The 18,230-nt window shown below is 36.9% G+C and overlaps 1 protein-coding gene across 2 annotated transcripts in view; it reads left to right on the plus strand.

Annotated features, from left to right (window-relative positions):
• The first annotated feature begins 8,695 nt into the window (after positions 1–8,695).
• LOC145772798 (GDP-fucose transporter 1-like) overlaps positions 8,696–18,230 on the plus strand; it is a 38,328-nt gene continuing 28,793 nt past the window's right edge. For both annotated transcript variants that reach the window (XM_082584684.1, XM_082584681.1), the window contains exons 1-2: positions 8,696–8,885; positions 11,316–11,489. In XM_082584684.1, coding sequence (XP_082440810.1) covers positions 8,821–8,885; positions 11,316–11,489 — 239 coding nt within the window. In that variant the 5' untranslated portion in view covers positions 8,696–8,820. The remainder of the gene's footprint in view (positions 8,886–11,315; positions 11,490–18,230) is intronic.

The following is an 18,230-nucleotide window of genomic DNA, read 5'->3' on the forward strand; positions in this document are numbered from 1 at the left end:
TAGTTTACTAAATCTCGCTGAATTTATCTTGTTGATTTCGGGATTATTACTGTATTTCTCAAGAACAAATTTCAAAATCAAGAAAAAACAAACTAAGGAGCTACAACCTACACTCGAAGAACTCGCAAAGCTTAAGTTGAACCTTCAGCCATGTAGCGCTTAGCGACTACCCGAAAAAAGGTTTCGAGCTTAAAATTTGTATTTCTTTATTAGGCTAAAGGAAAAAAGTGGAATAACATGTGCACGCATGCAAATGTGTAGCTTCAGCGAGGTTTAAACAATACAAAACCCGATTGATGGAGCCTAAATTACGAAATCTCTAGCTTTTGTCGCAGTATTGCCACATATTTTTTTTATTTCAATAGCCGAAAAAACAATAAAGCCTGGCAAGTAGGCAAAATATGAATATGGGTAGGTAGGCCCCTAAACAGAAATAGGCTCCCCAACTGGGGTTTTGGATGCCATACATAATTTGAATGGAATATCGAGCTTCTGCAGCAGATTTTCGTTTGAAATACCCAAAACATTAGTATTTCTAAAGGGACCCACGGTTTCTAATTAGGTTATTCCTGGTAGTTTCGCATGCTCGTGTAAGGCTTTTAACGCAGGGCCGGTTACCGAGATCGACAGAGTGAAGTTTTCCAATTGTTGAAGTGTTGTTGCCGTGGAATTATTCTATCCATTTGGTGCCGCTGAATCGAGAGCAGTCCTTAGAATGCGTTGCTCAAGTGCAGACGCCGAGAGTCGAACCAGCACCACTTGATCTTAAAGCTTTTTCGTTCACTACACACAGCTACACTGCAAAGAAATACGATATATTTTTTTCCTTTTTTATTTCTTCGTGTCAGACAAAAATCCAAGTCGTGTTACATACTACCTGAAAAGTGTTTCGGTGCTTGTAGGCTACTGGTCAGTAGCGGCACCACGGGGTGGACTGGGGTGGACATGTCCACCCCACTCCTATTTAGGGTCAATTTTGTAATTCGTCAAGATCCGATGAGAAAACTTGGGGGTGTATGCAGGAGGTTAGGGGGGGCCTTGTGATCGCGTCATCAATTATTTTCAACTTCTTACGTATGAATTACTTTTGCAGTATTGACATACGAAGAAATGAGGAATCTTCATTATTATCGCGCTGTTGTAGCCTATTGATTGATTGTGGTCTAATTTTACCATTTTGAGGTGATGGCTTTTATCACAGCTGAGACACAAGCTTTGAAAGACCTAATGGCAAAGGTTTTGATGGGGCCACCAACATGTCAGGCAAGAATGAAGGTGCACAGCAACACCTAGTTGCAGCGGGTGCCAAACTGTCGGTATGTTTTCATTGTTTTGCACACCGATTAAATCTTGTGCTTGGGCACAGCATTAAAAACGTAGCGACAGTCAAAAACAATTTTTGAAACAATTAATAACATGTAGCCTATACCACTTCATGGACTGTTTTCCCAAGAGACATTTTTTGTATAAAGAGCATTTGAAAAAGGAGGGAATCACGTCTGGAAAAACTGCATTGCACTCGTTATCTGATAGACTACGGTACTATAGATGGTCTGCACGTTCAGATGATCTAGATGTTGTTATTAATGTAGCCTATATCCAGCACTGCTGTCAATGTTCCAACAAATGTCAAACGAAGGTAATGGTGTAGCTACTGGTTTGTTGTTCCGCATCAAGCAAACTGAATTTGTTACTGCTAGTCTTAGGCTATTCCTCATAAATGCTTTTCGTTAAGCAAACAGGCTTCAGATTATTCAAAAAGTGAAGAAATAGATCTCACCACTGGGGTTGCTGCTATCAACGACTTGACAAGAGCATTTGACTCACTGCGTTCAGAGGAATATTTTAACAAATTGGTTTTCAACTCATCGCTGTTTGCGGATAGAAATCAAATTACCAGTGAAACCACCACGCCGGCTAAGCGATGCTACTACCCACCAAGTCATTTCCGAGATGGTCAGATATTATTGATAGGTCGCAACAGTCTTTCCGTGGAGTCAATCTGAATCAATTACAGAAAAGTTAAGAAGAGATTTTTCTTTATCCTTTGACAGAATGCTAAATGAACTTAAAAAGCGGTACTCGGATCAAGCATGAGAATTAAGCTAATGTCAAATGCAGCTGCATTTTATTTCACGCACATGTCTCCATCAAATTTGCCTAAAGTTGAATATTTAGTCAAATTCTATAATTTCGATGAAAATCAGGTTGGGCAGCAATAGGATCTTCTTTTTTTGATTATCACAAGTGGAAACTAGAATTTGAAAAGCACCAAAGTGGATTGACCAAGACCGCGTGGTTGTGTTTGCCTTCACTTTTGAAATTGTGTGGACAAAGCAATCTTAAATCATTTGTACAGTGATTTGTTTCAAATTATTGCTACTGTTGCTACTTTGCCCATGACTGTGGCATCTTGTGAACATATCCACAGCAAAGTTAAGACAATAAACAATTATCTGCTACCTGCCATGTCATCACAAAGATTTGAACATATGGTGCAGATCAGCAGTGAGCGAGACATTGCCGATAATACTGGTCCTTAAAAATTGGTGAAAGCTTTTATACTGACCTGCGAGCGCAAAATAAAACTTTAGTGTAGTGATTCTTAACCTATGGTTATGGGTATTTTTGGGTAATAGCCAGGTTTTTTAAAATTCTGTTGCAGGGGCCTCCCAATAAATTTGATGAGGCCGCCTATCATTGCAGCAGCTCCATGACATAAAATAACGACAAGCTTGTTAACATCAAGATCGTAGTCGGCAATTCTATGGACCGCAGAGGAAATGTATGGGATCGTTTGGTCCCATTCTATTCTTTTGTTCATAATTTAGAGTGCGCTTAATGAAAAACGAGCTTTTTCCCCTTTTCAATTGCCTTTGTTTATTTTTCAATAAATTTCACAACCGAACTGCAGTGAATCACATCGCAGTCGGTAATCTTAGTGACCTTACTTTACAGTAGTATATTACCTCGAAATATTTTTGTCCACCCCACTCATTTTTGTCTGGCGCCGCCCCTGCTACTGGTTGTTTAATTTTCGTGGTTGCATATAAAATATTCACCGGACCGCAAAAATATTCAACTTGTCAAAATGGATCTTTGCTAACATTAGTTGAGTAGGCCTCGGCTATATGTTTGCGTTTGTAGAACAACAAAGGTGAACTCTAGAACTCATGGTTAAGATTTCGTCAGAACTTAGTCATAGAGCTAGAGGTGAACTGCTGAGATATTGAATAGTTGTTAGGCTACTTCACAGCAACTGTTGCTATTTCTTAAAAGTTATTGTTGATGAAATCATCGATTTGACGTCATAATGTAACGTTTTGCTCAACAGAGAGAATTGAGCCATCAATCACTATTGAACAGAATCTCTAGTGAAAGGCTGCGGCTGTGTTGTTATGTGGAAAAGGATTTTTAAATGATTTTTGTTCACAGCTCATGATTTTTCAAGGAACGCAAATATTATAGGAGAAAAATATTTTGCACAAGATTGAAAACAATGGATATTGGATATTCATCATAGGTCCCTACAAGCTAATACAGCCCTGCTACCCTAGGGCCTAGAGTCCTAGACAATAGACATCTCTTAAACAGTAGCCTATCATGTTTACATAACAAGTCATAATCACAACAAGTCAATAACGTTACAAAACCAAATTTTTTTAAAGGAGAGCGCATGGCCCAATGGTCCCTCATGAGCACGTCACTGTTTGTCGTATCCAGGCTTACACCTGGTGGTTGAAGATTTAGATTAATTGAACGGGAAGGCAAGGAAGCCAATCTTCGTGTCCACCTTTAGGCATGCCTTTAAGTGTCCTGCCACAGCCGCATGCTCTTGAGCGGTGTCGAACCGGCGCCCTTTCGACAGGGATATCTATAACTACGGGATTGGAAACTCTATTCAGTGCTATACATCAGTAGGGTCATTACATTACTACGACTACAGAAAGATTAACAAAATACAATACCCACTTAAAGATATACACAATTCGATTTTACAATAATAATACAAAATGTACACTCACATTAAAACTTAATTGATGTATAAAAGATTAAAAGTACATTTACGCTGCTAGAAAAAAAAAACGATGAATCCAAAAAATGAATGAATGCAATGAGTCCAAAAACCGCCTACTGTTGTTCTTTAGCATTTTGTGTACTGCAAATCGGATCAGAAGTAAATGAGGACTGTTCAGCAATCAGTGAAATGTGCTGTTGTATCATCAACTTGTTCACAGAGACCAATCCAGTACGAAACCAATACGTTTACAATGTTATCAGAACTAAAACCAATAGTCATTCTGGAAATTTTTTAAGCAGCAAACAAAATACTACATGACTGCACTAATGGAATACAAACAAATAAACAAACCAGGCAAGCGCAGTCCTTACAATTTACAGGTGAATTGATTGTTACATTTTTGGTTGTTCGTTTAGCCTACCACTTGCTGCCCTTTGAGGTCAATTTATGTGATTATTTATCACAGCAGCGCACAAAGAAAAGTGACCCTACTGGTGTATAAAATGGTTTTCAGTTCCACAGAGTTTCCAATCCCGTAGTTATAGATATCCCTGCCTTTCGATTGCCGTTCCAGTGTTCTCACCACTTGGCAACGCACGTCACTGTACAGCAGAGATCACTTTTAGCAAGCTGACTAAATAAAAAATTAATTCAAGCAAAATGATAATGACTGGCCTCAGAGCAGTGCTTCTCAACCTTTTTTTTTTCGTGGCCTATTTTCATTGCACAAAAATTCTTGTGGCCCATTGACTATTTATGGAAGAAAAAACTGCAAAATACGTTTAAAAACAAAAAAACAGCAGAATATATTTCAAAACAGATTATTTATTCAACCGTGCATCAATGAGATGCGTGCTCCTGAACATTATTGACCAACTTAGATTATTTAAATAAATTTACATTTTATCTACATTTCTTCTCAATTCTTTCCAAAACGATTACGGTATTCCCTCCTTCAAGTTAAAAATTTCTTTTTATGGAGCTAAGTGGCTTCCTATGAAAACCACACTGTTGCAGTTGCTTAAAATCAACGTCTGCATATTATGCAACAGACGACATTGGTAATCACGCTACCAAGGTTATTATTTCAAGAATCAGAATAAAAATTATCATTTTGCAGCAAATTACAGCAGCACTATTCATTGTTGGTAGGCCTAGAGTCAAAATGTAGCGATCCATTATTTCATCGTATAAGTTTTCCTGCCTTTTACTAAAGTTTCTGTAATTTTCCATGCAACTGCTCCCAAAGAAAATAGAAAAAAGGGCGCACACAATAAAATGGTTTGTTCGTCCTTTGACGAGAGCTCTAACATATGAAACCAGCTCTATAAAATCGGACTAGCTCTATCACATAAAACCAGCTCAATTAGACAAAGAGCTCTATCACATTAAACCAGCTCAATTAGACAAAGAGCTCTATCAAATCGGACCAGCTCAAGCAGAGCCCAGTTAGACCAGTTCAGCTCTCAGAAAACATTAAATTGTTTGTTTACTTAAAATGTAATAATTCGTGATAATGTTTTACTGTTCTGCAATTTCACTATTCTGTAATGTTTAAATTTAATTTGTGTTATAGACCTACAATATTATACGAACACCTTCTGATAACTTAAAATTATAATTCGAATAACAATTGTGTGGAAATTAATTCATGGAGTCAGATAGCCAAACTAGATAAATTAGATAGATAGAAATTTCATCAGGCAGTTAGACAGCCTTCATCTTAATTCAACTTATAAACAAACCATTCTCATACTTAAACTTATACTTAAATAATCTAAATAATATATAAATGCCAAGCAAGCTTACACAAAAAGTTCCATTACAGGGTAAAAAAAAATTGTGCATACACAGTAGTGCAATGCAAACAAAAAACAGAAACAACGTTTCTTAAATCATGGTAGCTCCTAGTAATATTAAAAAAAATTGGGGCACACGAAAACTACAACCTCTTTGGGTGGCTTCGCATAATTTCCCCTGTCTTTGCGCCACAGAGTTATACAAACTGATGCTTCAGCTGAGAACATAAGGGTGGCAAAGTGGTGAAGCAAAGTCTTCACAATGATTTCTCCTATTCGGAGATCTCCTTGTCGGAGTAAAAAGACGCACAAACTCACGGATGGTTGCTTGGAAGCGACACCATAACGCTTTGCAGAGCTGTGCCTGCACATGTACGTCTGTAGAAAAATGAGATTGAGGTTCGAACCTCGTAATCTCTATGCTAGTTGCATGTAGTTGCATGCTAGTTGCATGCTAGTTGCAAAAAAAGTATATTAAAATGAGCTAAGTATTTAAGTAACATTTGACCCTGCGATAATACTACAAAAAATTACATAATTATGTTTCCCTGCAAAGGCAACTTGTTGGCAATCAGCTTATCTAAGCAACGTTTAAAAAAAAATTAACTTTGGCAAATGGCGCTTCGGCATAAATCAGATTGTCGACATCGGCTGCTGAAATGAGTAGTCTGCCGTTGAACGATTCGCTTTATTGAGCGAACAACAACAATCAGTTACGTTTAACAAGCAATAAATTGCTGGCATGGTGCTTTAAAAAGTAGGCTACAATACGCTATCAGAAAAATTGTTGGAAAACCAACGCGTGAAATCATAAAAGGTGACATGTTTTTACAAACTAATTATGAGCTCGTGTTTTTTTTTTATTGACATAGAAATAAAAATTTTGTAGCATAATGTACTTACCAGATTCCAGAATCGTGTTAACTTTTTACTTTCAAACCTACTTACGTGCGAGGTCACCAATGTGGTTACATATTATTTAGATTATTTAAGTATAAGTTTAAGTATGAGAATGGTTTGTTTATAAGTTGAATTAAGATGAAGGCTGTCTAACTGCCTGATGAAATTTCTATCTATCTAATTTATCTAGTTTGGCTATCTGACTCCATGAATTAATTTCCACACAATTGTTATTCGAATTATAATTTTAAGTTATCAGAAGGTGTTCGTATAATATTGTAGGTCTATAACACAAATTAAATTTAAACATTACAGAATAGTGAAATTGCAAAACAGTAAAACATTATCGCGAATTATTACATTTTAAGTAAACAAACAATTTAATGTTTTCTGAGAGCTGAACTGGTCTAACTGGGCTCTGCTTGAGCTGGTCCGATTTGATAGAGCTCTTTGTCTAATTGAGCTGGTTTAATGTGATAGAGCTCTTTGTCTAATTGAGCTGGTTTTATGTGATAGAGCTAGTCCGATTTTATAGAGCTGGTTTCATATGTTAGAGCTCTCGTCAAAGGACGAACAAACCATTTTATTGTGTGCGCCCTTTTTTCTATTTTCTTTGGGAGCAGTTGCATGGAAAATTACAGAAACTTTAGTAAAAGGCAGGAAAACTTATACGATGAAATAATGGATCGCTACAAAAACAACTAAACAAAACACACAAGTGTAAAATTAACTATAGCAACACAAATAAAACTAAAATTTTCATTAATTCTGGCAAATTTTTAAGCAGGTCTGTGGCCCACCTCACTTTTTTCCATGGCCCACTAGTAGGCTAAGCCATGGCCCACCGATTGAAAACCGCTGCCTTAGAGTGATCTCTGATTTCCCAGAAGTGCCTTAGTGCCAGATCTTCTTAGTATATATTTGAAGATTACTGGTAGGCTATAGCCCACAATGCCGGTACCAACCCAGAGTTCGTTAAAAACAGCTTTGCTATGTTATATTTAAACCAAGAAAAGTTCTAGTCCCTCTTCTTTATTAACCAAATCTTTGCTGAAGGCTCCCGTGAGAAACTGAATAGAAAACCATTTAACAATTCATTTTTGTTTATAAATACATGAGTTTTGAAAACGTAAATATGATGGAGTAGACATTTTGCAAAAAGTTGTATGCAATAAAAGAGGTCCCTGCAGAATCAATGCCATTTTCACCTAAAATTTTACGATTTTGACTATATTTTGGTGTGCGCTTGGGTGTGCGCTTGAGCAACGTACGTTAAAGGACTGCTCTCCATTCAGCGGCATCTAATGGATGGAATAGTTCCCCAGCAACAAGACTTCAACAATCGGAAACTTCACTCTGTCAATCTCGGTGACCAGGCCTGCGTCAGTGCTTCAAAGCCTCTACAAGTATGCGAAACTGCCAGGATTAAGCTCTGCAAGAAGCTTTCCCAGTCCGAGGATAAAGATTCAATCAATCAATCATTTTGGGCTACTTTTTTGTAGCAATTGCACTGGAAATTTTAAAAACATTTGGCAACACTGTTGTTGAAGTGCAGCAAGAAAGACTGTGGAAAAAGGTAGCCACTTTAACAAGTCGAAATTCTGCCACTGAAATTGACTACAATGCAAGCGCCAACCAATCAGAAAGTGTTATAAGAGGCTACCGTCCAATTGTGACCCTTCTAGCACTCACCCAGAGAGTTAATGCTTGTTTTGAACTTTATTTGGTAATTACAGAAGAAAAAGAGCAATAGCAATGGTGAGAATCGAACACGCGTCAATGAATTTATTACTTTCTATCCCTAACCCTAACCCCTAAGCCAACCAGCTGACATAAAATCCATCACTTAATTTGCTTTCTATGATCTTCTTTTCGCCATTTTTTACGTCACTTAAACCGTAGCTTATGATTGGTTGGCGGTTTCATTCTAATCAATTTCAGTGGCAGAATTTCGACTTGTTAAAGTGGCTACCGTGGAAAAAAGCTGATTGGAGTTGTAATTTTTTTTATTAAATATTGTTTGACCAAGGACAATCGTTGGTACTTCGGCTTACGCAGATGAAGAAAATTTGACGACAAGTTATCAAAAATATCAGTACCATGATGACTTCGGAATCTTTCCTCCAAAAATGTATCAAAATTGGATTCGTAGTTTCTTTGTATTGGTAAGATACCAATGAAAGGAATATTACTGTGTGGTACTTGACTTTATACGTTAAGATTTTTAATCATAACCTGACATGTTTTTTTGGAATTAATGATAGTGCTTAACTTAATCATAGTGGAATTAATCACGTGCTTAACCAACTGAGCTATTGGAGGTGTTGGACTTCTGTGGTTCACAGCAAAGCTATTAGAAAAGGTTTCTCAGCCTGAGGTCAAAGGTTCCACACAATTGATCCTTAGACAATTGCTTTACCACTTAAACAACTTTTTATGTTTCAATGGTCATTTGTCATTTTATTCAAACTGTGTTACTAATAATAAGACTCATCCATCAATCAGATTCATCATTCATTCTTGGAAGCTTTTTGTATTATGTTGGTTCCTAGTAGGCTATATGTGATGTGAGAGATTGTGTTTAAAACTTTCACTGGTTCTTTCATGTGAAAATTGAATGTTACACATATTATGACGCTGCTTATTTTCTGGAATCATTGGGCGGACTGATCATACCAACTTTCATTTGGCATCGATTAAATTGTCATAGTTATATTACACAGGCCAACAAAAAAAAATTTAGCACAAAAGGTGGGAGTCATTTTAGGGTAGGCCTATTTTAAGGTCCCTGGGCCCTGATTCTGAAAATACACTTAGTTTTTTTTCTTTGAATTGCTTTTAGTTTTCGAGATATTCGACAATGAAAATGTTTTTAAAATTGTTACCTGAAAGATTTCAATTCACAAATCACTTATTTTCAGCCTTGTTTGCCATTATGACATCATTACTGCACTTGTATAGTTCAATTGGTTGCAAGCAAGGGTTGAAATGAATTGTGACTAATGAAAGGGAAGCATGAATATTCAATGACAATGATTGTGAATCAATATCACAACAAAATTAGCCTGAAAATCATGTGTTTATGAATGCAGCTTTGTATATATTGAAAAGGTAGGCGTAGGGGATGCAAACTAATTCGTACCATGAACAATTCGTACTGTCGATTCGTACCTTGAAAAGGTCGAAAAAAAAAATTAAAAAAAGCTGAAATCGCTGATCGCAGTTTCCGCAAACATTTTAAAATTTTCCGCAAACAAACAAAAACTCTTAGGATCATTACCAGAAATTTTAAAATGTTTGCGGAAACTGCGATCAGTGACTTCCGCAAACTCTTAGGATCATTACCGGAGATTTTAAAATGTTTGCTGAAACTGCGGAAAAACAGAAACTGCGATCAGCGATGTTCTATTTTTTTTCTCGATCTTTTCAGTTTGTTTGTTTGCGGATACCGATACTCTGATACCCTAATCTTAACCCTTTTAAAATGTTTGCGGAAACTGCAATCAGCGACTTCGGCTTTTTTTAATTTTTTCTCTCGATCTTTTCAAGGTACAAACTGACGGTACGAATTGTTCATGGTACGAATTAGGTTGCACCCAGGTGTAGGCCTACTGAAATTGGTACGGTACCATACTTGTACAAATCAAAGTTTATTCTAATCCTTTGCTAAGGCCAAGTCTCTGCTGCAAGATTTTATTTTCTGATCTGTAGCGTAATCTGGGTTTTGTTGTGGTTATTTATCGGTCATTGACCAATTTTTTAAAAAATGGCCGAAAAAAGTATAGTCAATTCGGTCAAAATATCCGAAAAAATATAGTCAGTTTTAACTTTTCATCAAGTTTTAAGTTTAGTCAAGTTTTAACAATAGCTGCGAAACGTGACATAGATTGACCAAGTTTGGCCAAATTTTTTCAAGTCATTTCGGTCAAAATGTCAAAAAAAAAAAATGTGTTGTATCAGCTACTTGAAAGGAAATATTTTCATCAAAAAAAATGACCGAAATAAATAGGCTAAACAATGACCGAATTTTTTCAAGTCATTTCGGACAAATGACCGAAAAGTCTAAGCGAAAAAAAACAAACCCAACTGAGTGGTGAGCTGTGCGCAATGCAACAGCAGGATATCTGCTAGCAAGGTGTTCAATTGGTTCATCTTCAGGCTTCCTTCACATTGTATTTTGAGTGTTACTAGACCAGTAAATGTTATTATAAATGGCTGTTTGTTTGGTTGTAATCAACTTGATTGGTTCCAAATAGCGTTTATATAACTCATAAATGTGCCTGGGATTACTTCCAGTTTTGTTTATGTAATAAATAACACAACGTTAAATCTATAAGCACTCGAAACTGCCAAAACATAATTTTTCTGTATCTTAAAAACTAGAGCCTATTTGAAAAAATCTTGTGCAGTTTTGGGATCATGGGCCTCGAAATACTTCAAAATGAATGACTCTCACATGTCGTGCCTTAAAAAAAAAAATTTGTTGGCCTGTGTTATCAAAACATTTCTTTAGTGATGTTGCTTGGCTACTACCTCAATGTCAGTGTTCATAGAGAACAGGCTTTGTTGCATTGTTAACAACGTTTATGTTTCAGGTTTGTATCGATTTCCATGGTTTTTTTGAACAAACAATTATTGAAATCAGAAGAATTCAAACTTGATGCCCCATTTTTTGTGACATTTTTTCAATGTTTTGTTGCCATATTTCTTTGTCATTTCATTGCCCTCTTTGCAAGATGCAAGTCCAAGAACACCTTCCCATCACTCAAGTGAGTGCATACTGCATATGTACTTGTTCAGATACTTGTTGTTAGTTATATATACTGTACTTTTCCTTGGTTAGCATATATATTATATATGTATATATATATAATGTTAGCATATTAGCATACTTTAAATAGTTTGACAATGTTGTCTGGATGTTCAAGTGGTAAAAGTATCTGACTGACTCTCGAAAGGTGCCTGGTCGTGGTCCCACTGATGACATGTGGCTGTACATGATTTGCTAAAATGAAAGCTGCTCACTTTATGACCGTATAGTCTTTTGCTTCTTTTGTGTTTTTGCATAGTGCTGTATATTGTTGCAATGGATACAAAATTACCGAGATTGTTATTTCTAAAAAGTATAAAATCGTATATACAAAATGAACGTTGAGAAAAGTGTTTATCGCAAGTCAGCTGTCGAGGAAGTAAGGGCAACAGAGATTGTTTTGATGAACAAATTGAACGTCGAGAAAAGTGTTTATTGCAAGTCAGTTGTGGACATAGACACCTTAAATAGAAGGACTCGTAACTCGCAATCTCGGGTTTTTAAACTTGTGTCCCAAAATCTTAAGACTAGTAGCCTATGCGTAATTTGCACATACATGACTATGACTTACTGTAGGCTATAACTATGGCTAACTGTTGCTAAATCTATTGAAAATATCCACAACAATTGCAGTTAATGAGCAAGCAATATTTGCCAATGAATTGTAGCACAAATAAATGGTTTGTGATGAAACAGTTGAATTAAGAAGTTGGTCAGCAGCGTAACGAAGTTTGAAACCGTCGAAAGCATGACAAAGAAATGTGAATTGCAACACTTTTCACAAATTGCAACTGAGCACAATAGGATGGATGGTCATTTTATTTTTGTTTGGATGCGAAACGCCGAAACATACATAAAACAAAAACTGACAGTGTGCATCCAATGAGAGAGTGCGAAAGACCGTAGCCCTGAAGGCGTAGGAGGTCGTCGAGTCTGCACTCTCTCATTCAAATAGTTATACGAAAGAAAGTATTGCGTTTTTAAATATTGTAGCAAATTGACACAAAAAAGAAGAAGGAAGGAAGAACAGAAAAAAACAAAAAAACAAATACAGATACTACAAAAAAATAATAACAATTAACATATTCAGGTAGTGGATGTCGTTTTTATAGCTCTTGATTATTGAGGAAGTGTTTTTTGCACATTTTATTGAAAAATTTGAAGCCTTTTTTCATGTTTTTTTTCATATATTGAGGTAAACTGTCCCATACCTTGATTCCCATGCATTTTAAGCTTTTTTAAAATAGTTGGGTATTTGCCTGTTTAGTATGATATAAAGTGAATTGGAGCTTGATTGTCGGGTGTTATACGAATGAATAGCTGATACATGTGTAAAGAAAGTTTTGAAGTTTTCCGGTAGTTTATTATTATAAAATTTGTACATAAATTTGCTTATTTCTAGTTTATAAGTAGAATTAACACTTAGTATTTTATTTTCTTGATAGAGTGGCAGTAATTTAGTTTTCATTTCAAATGCTCCTGTAACGATTTTAATTATCTTATTTTGTCTAACTTGAATTCTATTCAAGTATTTTGTGGGTGCGCATTAGGGTGTTGCAGGCCCCCCGACCCTCTCGGATTTTGCTTACCTTTTTTGTGGTACTGTGTTTAGATCAGTAGACCACAAATATGAAGTTTCATAAATTTTCATCGACGTTTACCTCCACCGCCGAGGCCATTTTGAGGCCCACTTTTTGAAATTTTTGATGTATTTTGCCACTAGAGGGCAGAGTATAAGTTTTGCAATATTGGGGTACATTTAAAAGATGCTCTATGATGTTCTGAATTGTTTAAAAAAAAAATTGGAGAAATGGGATAAGTATATCCTAAAATATTCAAGTTTTGTCACTAATTTTTTGCACAATACTGCCTCTAGTGGTAAAAAGAAAAATTAAAATATCTTGAAAACTACTTATCATATTGTTATGGAACTTGCATGCACCCCCCCATTTTCATGGGTAAGGAGTTTGATTTCAGCAATATTTTTGCAAAATATTACCACTAGAGGGTGGTAGTTCTAATTTTGAACTATTTTCCTGTGAAAAGACGATATTGTTGCATTTCTTGAGCTGTGTTTCTGAAGAATACAATTTCATGGTTTATGCACAACAAAATTTATTCAATTGTAAAGAAACTGCATGCATACCTGTACTATATCAATAAATCCAAACAGGCAATGTGAGTCTTAGTTAACACAATTTCCGCAAAGGCAGTTGTGCATCTTCATTGTGTTGATAAATGACGTTTTCTAAGATTTGGTATCTTTCTTCGATTCTCCTCCACCACTTGAATATAATTTTGTAGATCTTTTTCTTGATTTGCTACATGAAGAAAGTCGGATACCATTTTTACCCTTCTCTCTGCTGAATCATTACAGACTCTGAGTGCACTTATGATACCATTAGCAGAAGCATAGCCATCATCTATTTCCCACTTTTTTAGGTGTTTGACAAGAAGAGTTGTTGAAATGTGCAAAAGTTCAAATAACATTTTGCTGCTGACATTTGCATCGGAGCACAATGACAATGAGTTACCATTAACAATGTCTGGCAGCTCTGGCTTACCGTATCCATTACCAAACCTGTTTGTAACCTGGCCATGGAAACTTGCATTTAAACGCAACAGAGTTCCAGCCAAAGCTTCCTTTTCATTCAATAGTGACTTGTTTGTCCCATAGAACTAAGGGGATCAGCTCCCCAGTTACATACCATGTGAGCCTACCTAAAGCTTTTAAAGCAGCAAGACTGATAATTTTGTCTACTGCAGCATAGCTTTTGATGTCACTTACCAGTTGTAAATCTTCTCGGGGTGCTGATGCAGCAATTGGACAGTTGAACCACCATCCATTAAATACAAACCTGCAAAGGTCAACAAATCACTCTAATTTTTGTATTTGTGATTTGGAAATGATTGATTCCTTGCGGTAGAAAGTCTTGCAGCATTACTGTATCTCATAGCAATAGAGCTGCTTTCTCATCCACCTTGCTCGATGGACAGCAGAGAGAAATGCATGCAGCAGAGAAATGGCCTTAAAAAAAGATAAATTTAAAACAACAACACCCAAAAACTGTTTTCAAGCCATCTCTCTGCTGCATGCATTTTTTTTCAAATAAAGCTAGACGAACCACTTCTCTGCCTAGCATGCAGAAAACATATTGGAGAAGTTATACTTTCTCATGTGTGGGAAGCCCTGAAAGTCGAAACGTCAAGATCTCCAGGCATTGAACTATTCGAAAGATTCCGGAACAAAGGATTCAATGCAACCCCACATGCTGCAGCTGTACTGCACACCAAAAATCCTCAAGAGTTGGGAGAATTTGTAACAACTCAAAGCAGAAAAGTCTAAGCACATAAGTAGAGTGAGGCCAGAATGTCCTTTGAATGGGCAATGCTTGCAGAAGGCCATTGTTTACAAAGCTACCATTGATAACAGCCCGAAGGTTCTTAATTACATTGGTTGTTGCGAAACTACTTTTAAAAAACGTTTTTCCAACCATAAATGTACCTTCATGGATAGGTCTAAACGAAACAGTACCGAACTATCTAAGGCAGTTTGGGACCTTAAGGACAAGGGTGCTGATCCTAAAATAGCTTGGTCCATCCACAGCTGTGCTCGGCCTTGTAGTGGTGGTGGTCGTAACAATTGTGGCCTATGTTTGGCTGAAAAGCTGGCCATTCTGAAGGCTGATAGTGGCCACCTTTTGAACAAGCGTTCGGAACTGGTCGGCAAATGTCGTCATAGAAACAAATTTAAACTCAAGTACTTCAAAATAAAATAAATTCCTTTTGATTTTCACAGGTTTTTTTAAAATTTCATTTGATTTTTACAGGCTATAAATCTCAATTAATTTTTACAGGTTTATAAACAGATTTTATTTCATTTGTTCAGGACACTACAGGTTACATCATCACAATTCCTTGGGATTTTTACAGGTTATAATTTTGAAAAAATTGAATTTCATTTCATTTTTACAGGTTGTAAATCTCATTTAATTTTTACAGGTTTAAAAACAATTTTTGTTCATTCTGTTCAGATTACTACAGGATGCGCCGATCATAACAAGCATTTTGCTTCTTTGTGATGTCATAGATGTTGCCATCATGTTGCTTGGTTTCCATTGGGACAAATTGATTGAAACTTTATCGTGGCGGATGGAGGCTGTCCTTAGTAATTCTGGAGTTTTTTTCTGCAGATTGGATTACGGTTATAATATTTAATATCTTTTCAGGAATTCAGGTTTAGAGGGTTTTTTTGCAGATTAAATTACAGTTGTAATATTTAATATCTCCTCAGGAAGTACAGGTTTAGAGATTTTTTTTGGCAGATTAAATTACAGTTGTAATATTTAATATCTTTTCAGAATTATCGATTTTTTACTGTTTACATGTTTTTGCAGACCTTCTGATGATCCGTTAGGTGAAACAATTTGTAAAGGCTTCAGATAGTAATAACTACATTTAATTTAAAGTTTGAGAGAGATATGCAAAATTATCAGAGGGGTCAAGGGGTGATTACAAAGAACTTTTAGACCTGTTGACGGTGTAGATTGGAATCAAAAGTGGACAGTACAACTTCATAAAATGTGGTGCAGTCCATCGAGCAAGGTGGATGGGAAAGCGGCTCTATTGCTATACGATAGTTATGCTATAAGACTTTCTACTGCAAGGAATCATTTTCAAGTCACAAATACAAAAATTAGAGTGATTTGTTGACCAATTGTACTTTTGTATTAATTTAATGGATGGTGGTTCAACTGTCCAATTGCTGCATCAGCACCCCGAGAAGATTTACAACTGGTTTAAGTGACATCAAAAGCTATGCTGCAGTAAACAAAACTATCAGTATTGCTGCTTTAAAAGCTTTAAGTAGGCACACATGGTATGTAACTGGGGAGCTGATCCCATTAGCTCTATGGGACAAACATTCGAACAAGTCACTATGAATGAAAAGGAAGCTTTGGCTAGAACTCTGCTGCATTTAAATGTAAGTTTCCATGGCCAGGTTACAAACAGGTTTGGTAATGGATACGGTAAGCCAGAGCTGCCAGACATTGTTAATGATAACTCATTGTCATTGTGCTCCTATGCAAATGCCAGCAGCGAAATGTTTTTTAAACTTTTGCACATTTCAACAACTTTTCATGTCAAACACCCGAAAGAGTTGGGAATAGATGATGGCAATGCTTCTGCTAATGGTATCATAAGTGCACTCAGAGTCTGTAATGACTCAGCAGAGAGAAGGGTAAAACTGGTATCCGACTTTCTTCATGTAGCAAAACAAGAAAAAGATCTACAAAACTATATTCAAGTGGTGGAGGAGGATTGAAGAAAGATACCAAATCTTAGAAAACGTCGTTTATCAACACAAAACTGACTTTGCGGAGATTGTGTTAACTAAGACTCACATTGCCTGTTTGGATTTATTGATATAGTACAGGTATTAGGGTGGCTCTTAAAATTGAGTTTTTGAATTTTGCTTGGGACACCCTTTCAAATGGTGAGGTTGTCAGAAAAAATAACTCTTGCAAATTTTTTTTTAATTTGAAGTTGATTTAGAGGTGGCCCTCCCCCCCTAAAGTTCTGTGCCCTCCCTCGAAATACCAAATCTGCGTAACTCGAAAACCACTTGAGCTAGAGATACAGTTATTGTGTTAAAAGATGCAGAAAACATGGTTTTCTATCTGCTTTCTGAACATTGAATGCATCTATCTTGAGTAGAAAAGCAGTTATTTAGAAAAAACGCATTTGACCAAATCTTGATTTTACAACCTTTTTTGTGACCACGCAACCGTCTACAAAATTTCTTTTTTTTTTGTCTTAATTTTTGCACCTTAGAGGAAACACTGGTAACGATATTCATTTCAAAATGTAATTCTGGTCAGTATCATACTGGAAGAAGCGATATTATTGACAATATTTTACATATTGCCTTGCGTATCGTGACAGGATGTCTGCGACCTACACCATCGGACATCGGACCATCGGACATCGGATTTCCCTGTCCTTGCAGGCAACCAACCAGCTGAGTTTCGTCGCGAAGAAGCCATCCTGTCTCTTTCTCGCCGCACTACGAACCCCAACCACTTGCTCCACTCAAATCTCTACGAATCTGTGAGCGAGCAATCGAGCATCCTCGGCAACTGAAATCGAGACACCCATTTGTATGTGACGCACAACTCCTGATGAAAACCGCTGAAGACCAATCCATCAGCGCGGCTACCTGGGAGGACAGCAAATGGAGCTCAGAGTGAAAGAAGAACTCCTCAAGACTCTAAAGTTGTATCTCCGACACCAGCCCCCATCCAACCGGAATGGATAATTTGCCAAGGAAGGCCTGGGTGCGGCTCAACCGCCTGCGTACTGGGCTAGCCTACAGGAGTCAGACTATTCCGCTTCAACATGCACAAATGGGGGATGGCTCCATCCGCAATCTGTGAGTGTGGCAAAGAGGAACAAACCACAGACCACACCATCTGTAACTGCACCAAATGGTGTGCGTGGTCTGCTTGAACTGGATGACGAATCAATGGATCAATGGACGAATCAAAGGATTGCTGCTCAACACCTGCTCAAGCATCTAAACAGCATCGCCACTGCCCAAGAGTGGTAAAAGACAGAGCCCTTGACCCCTGGAGTAACAAAGAAGGTTTAAAGTTTAAACGAAGAAGAATAGACAATATTGTTCTTGTTGGAATTTGGA

This window comes from Aplidium turbinatum, chromosome 1 (assembly GCF_918807975.1).
Source record: "Aplidium turbinatum chromosome 1, kaAplTurb1.1, whole genome shotgun sequence".
NCBI lineage: Eukaryota > Metazoa > Chordata > Ascidiacea > Aplousobranchia > Polyclinidae > Aplidium > Aplidium turbinatum.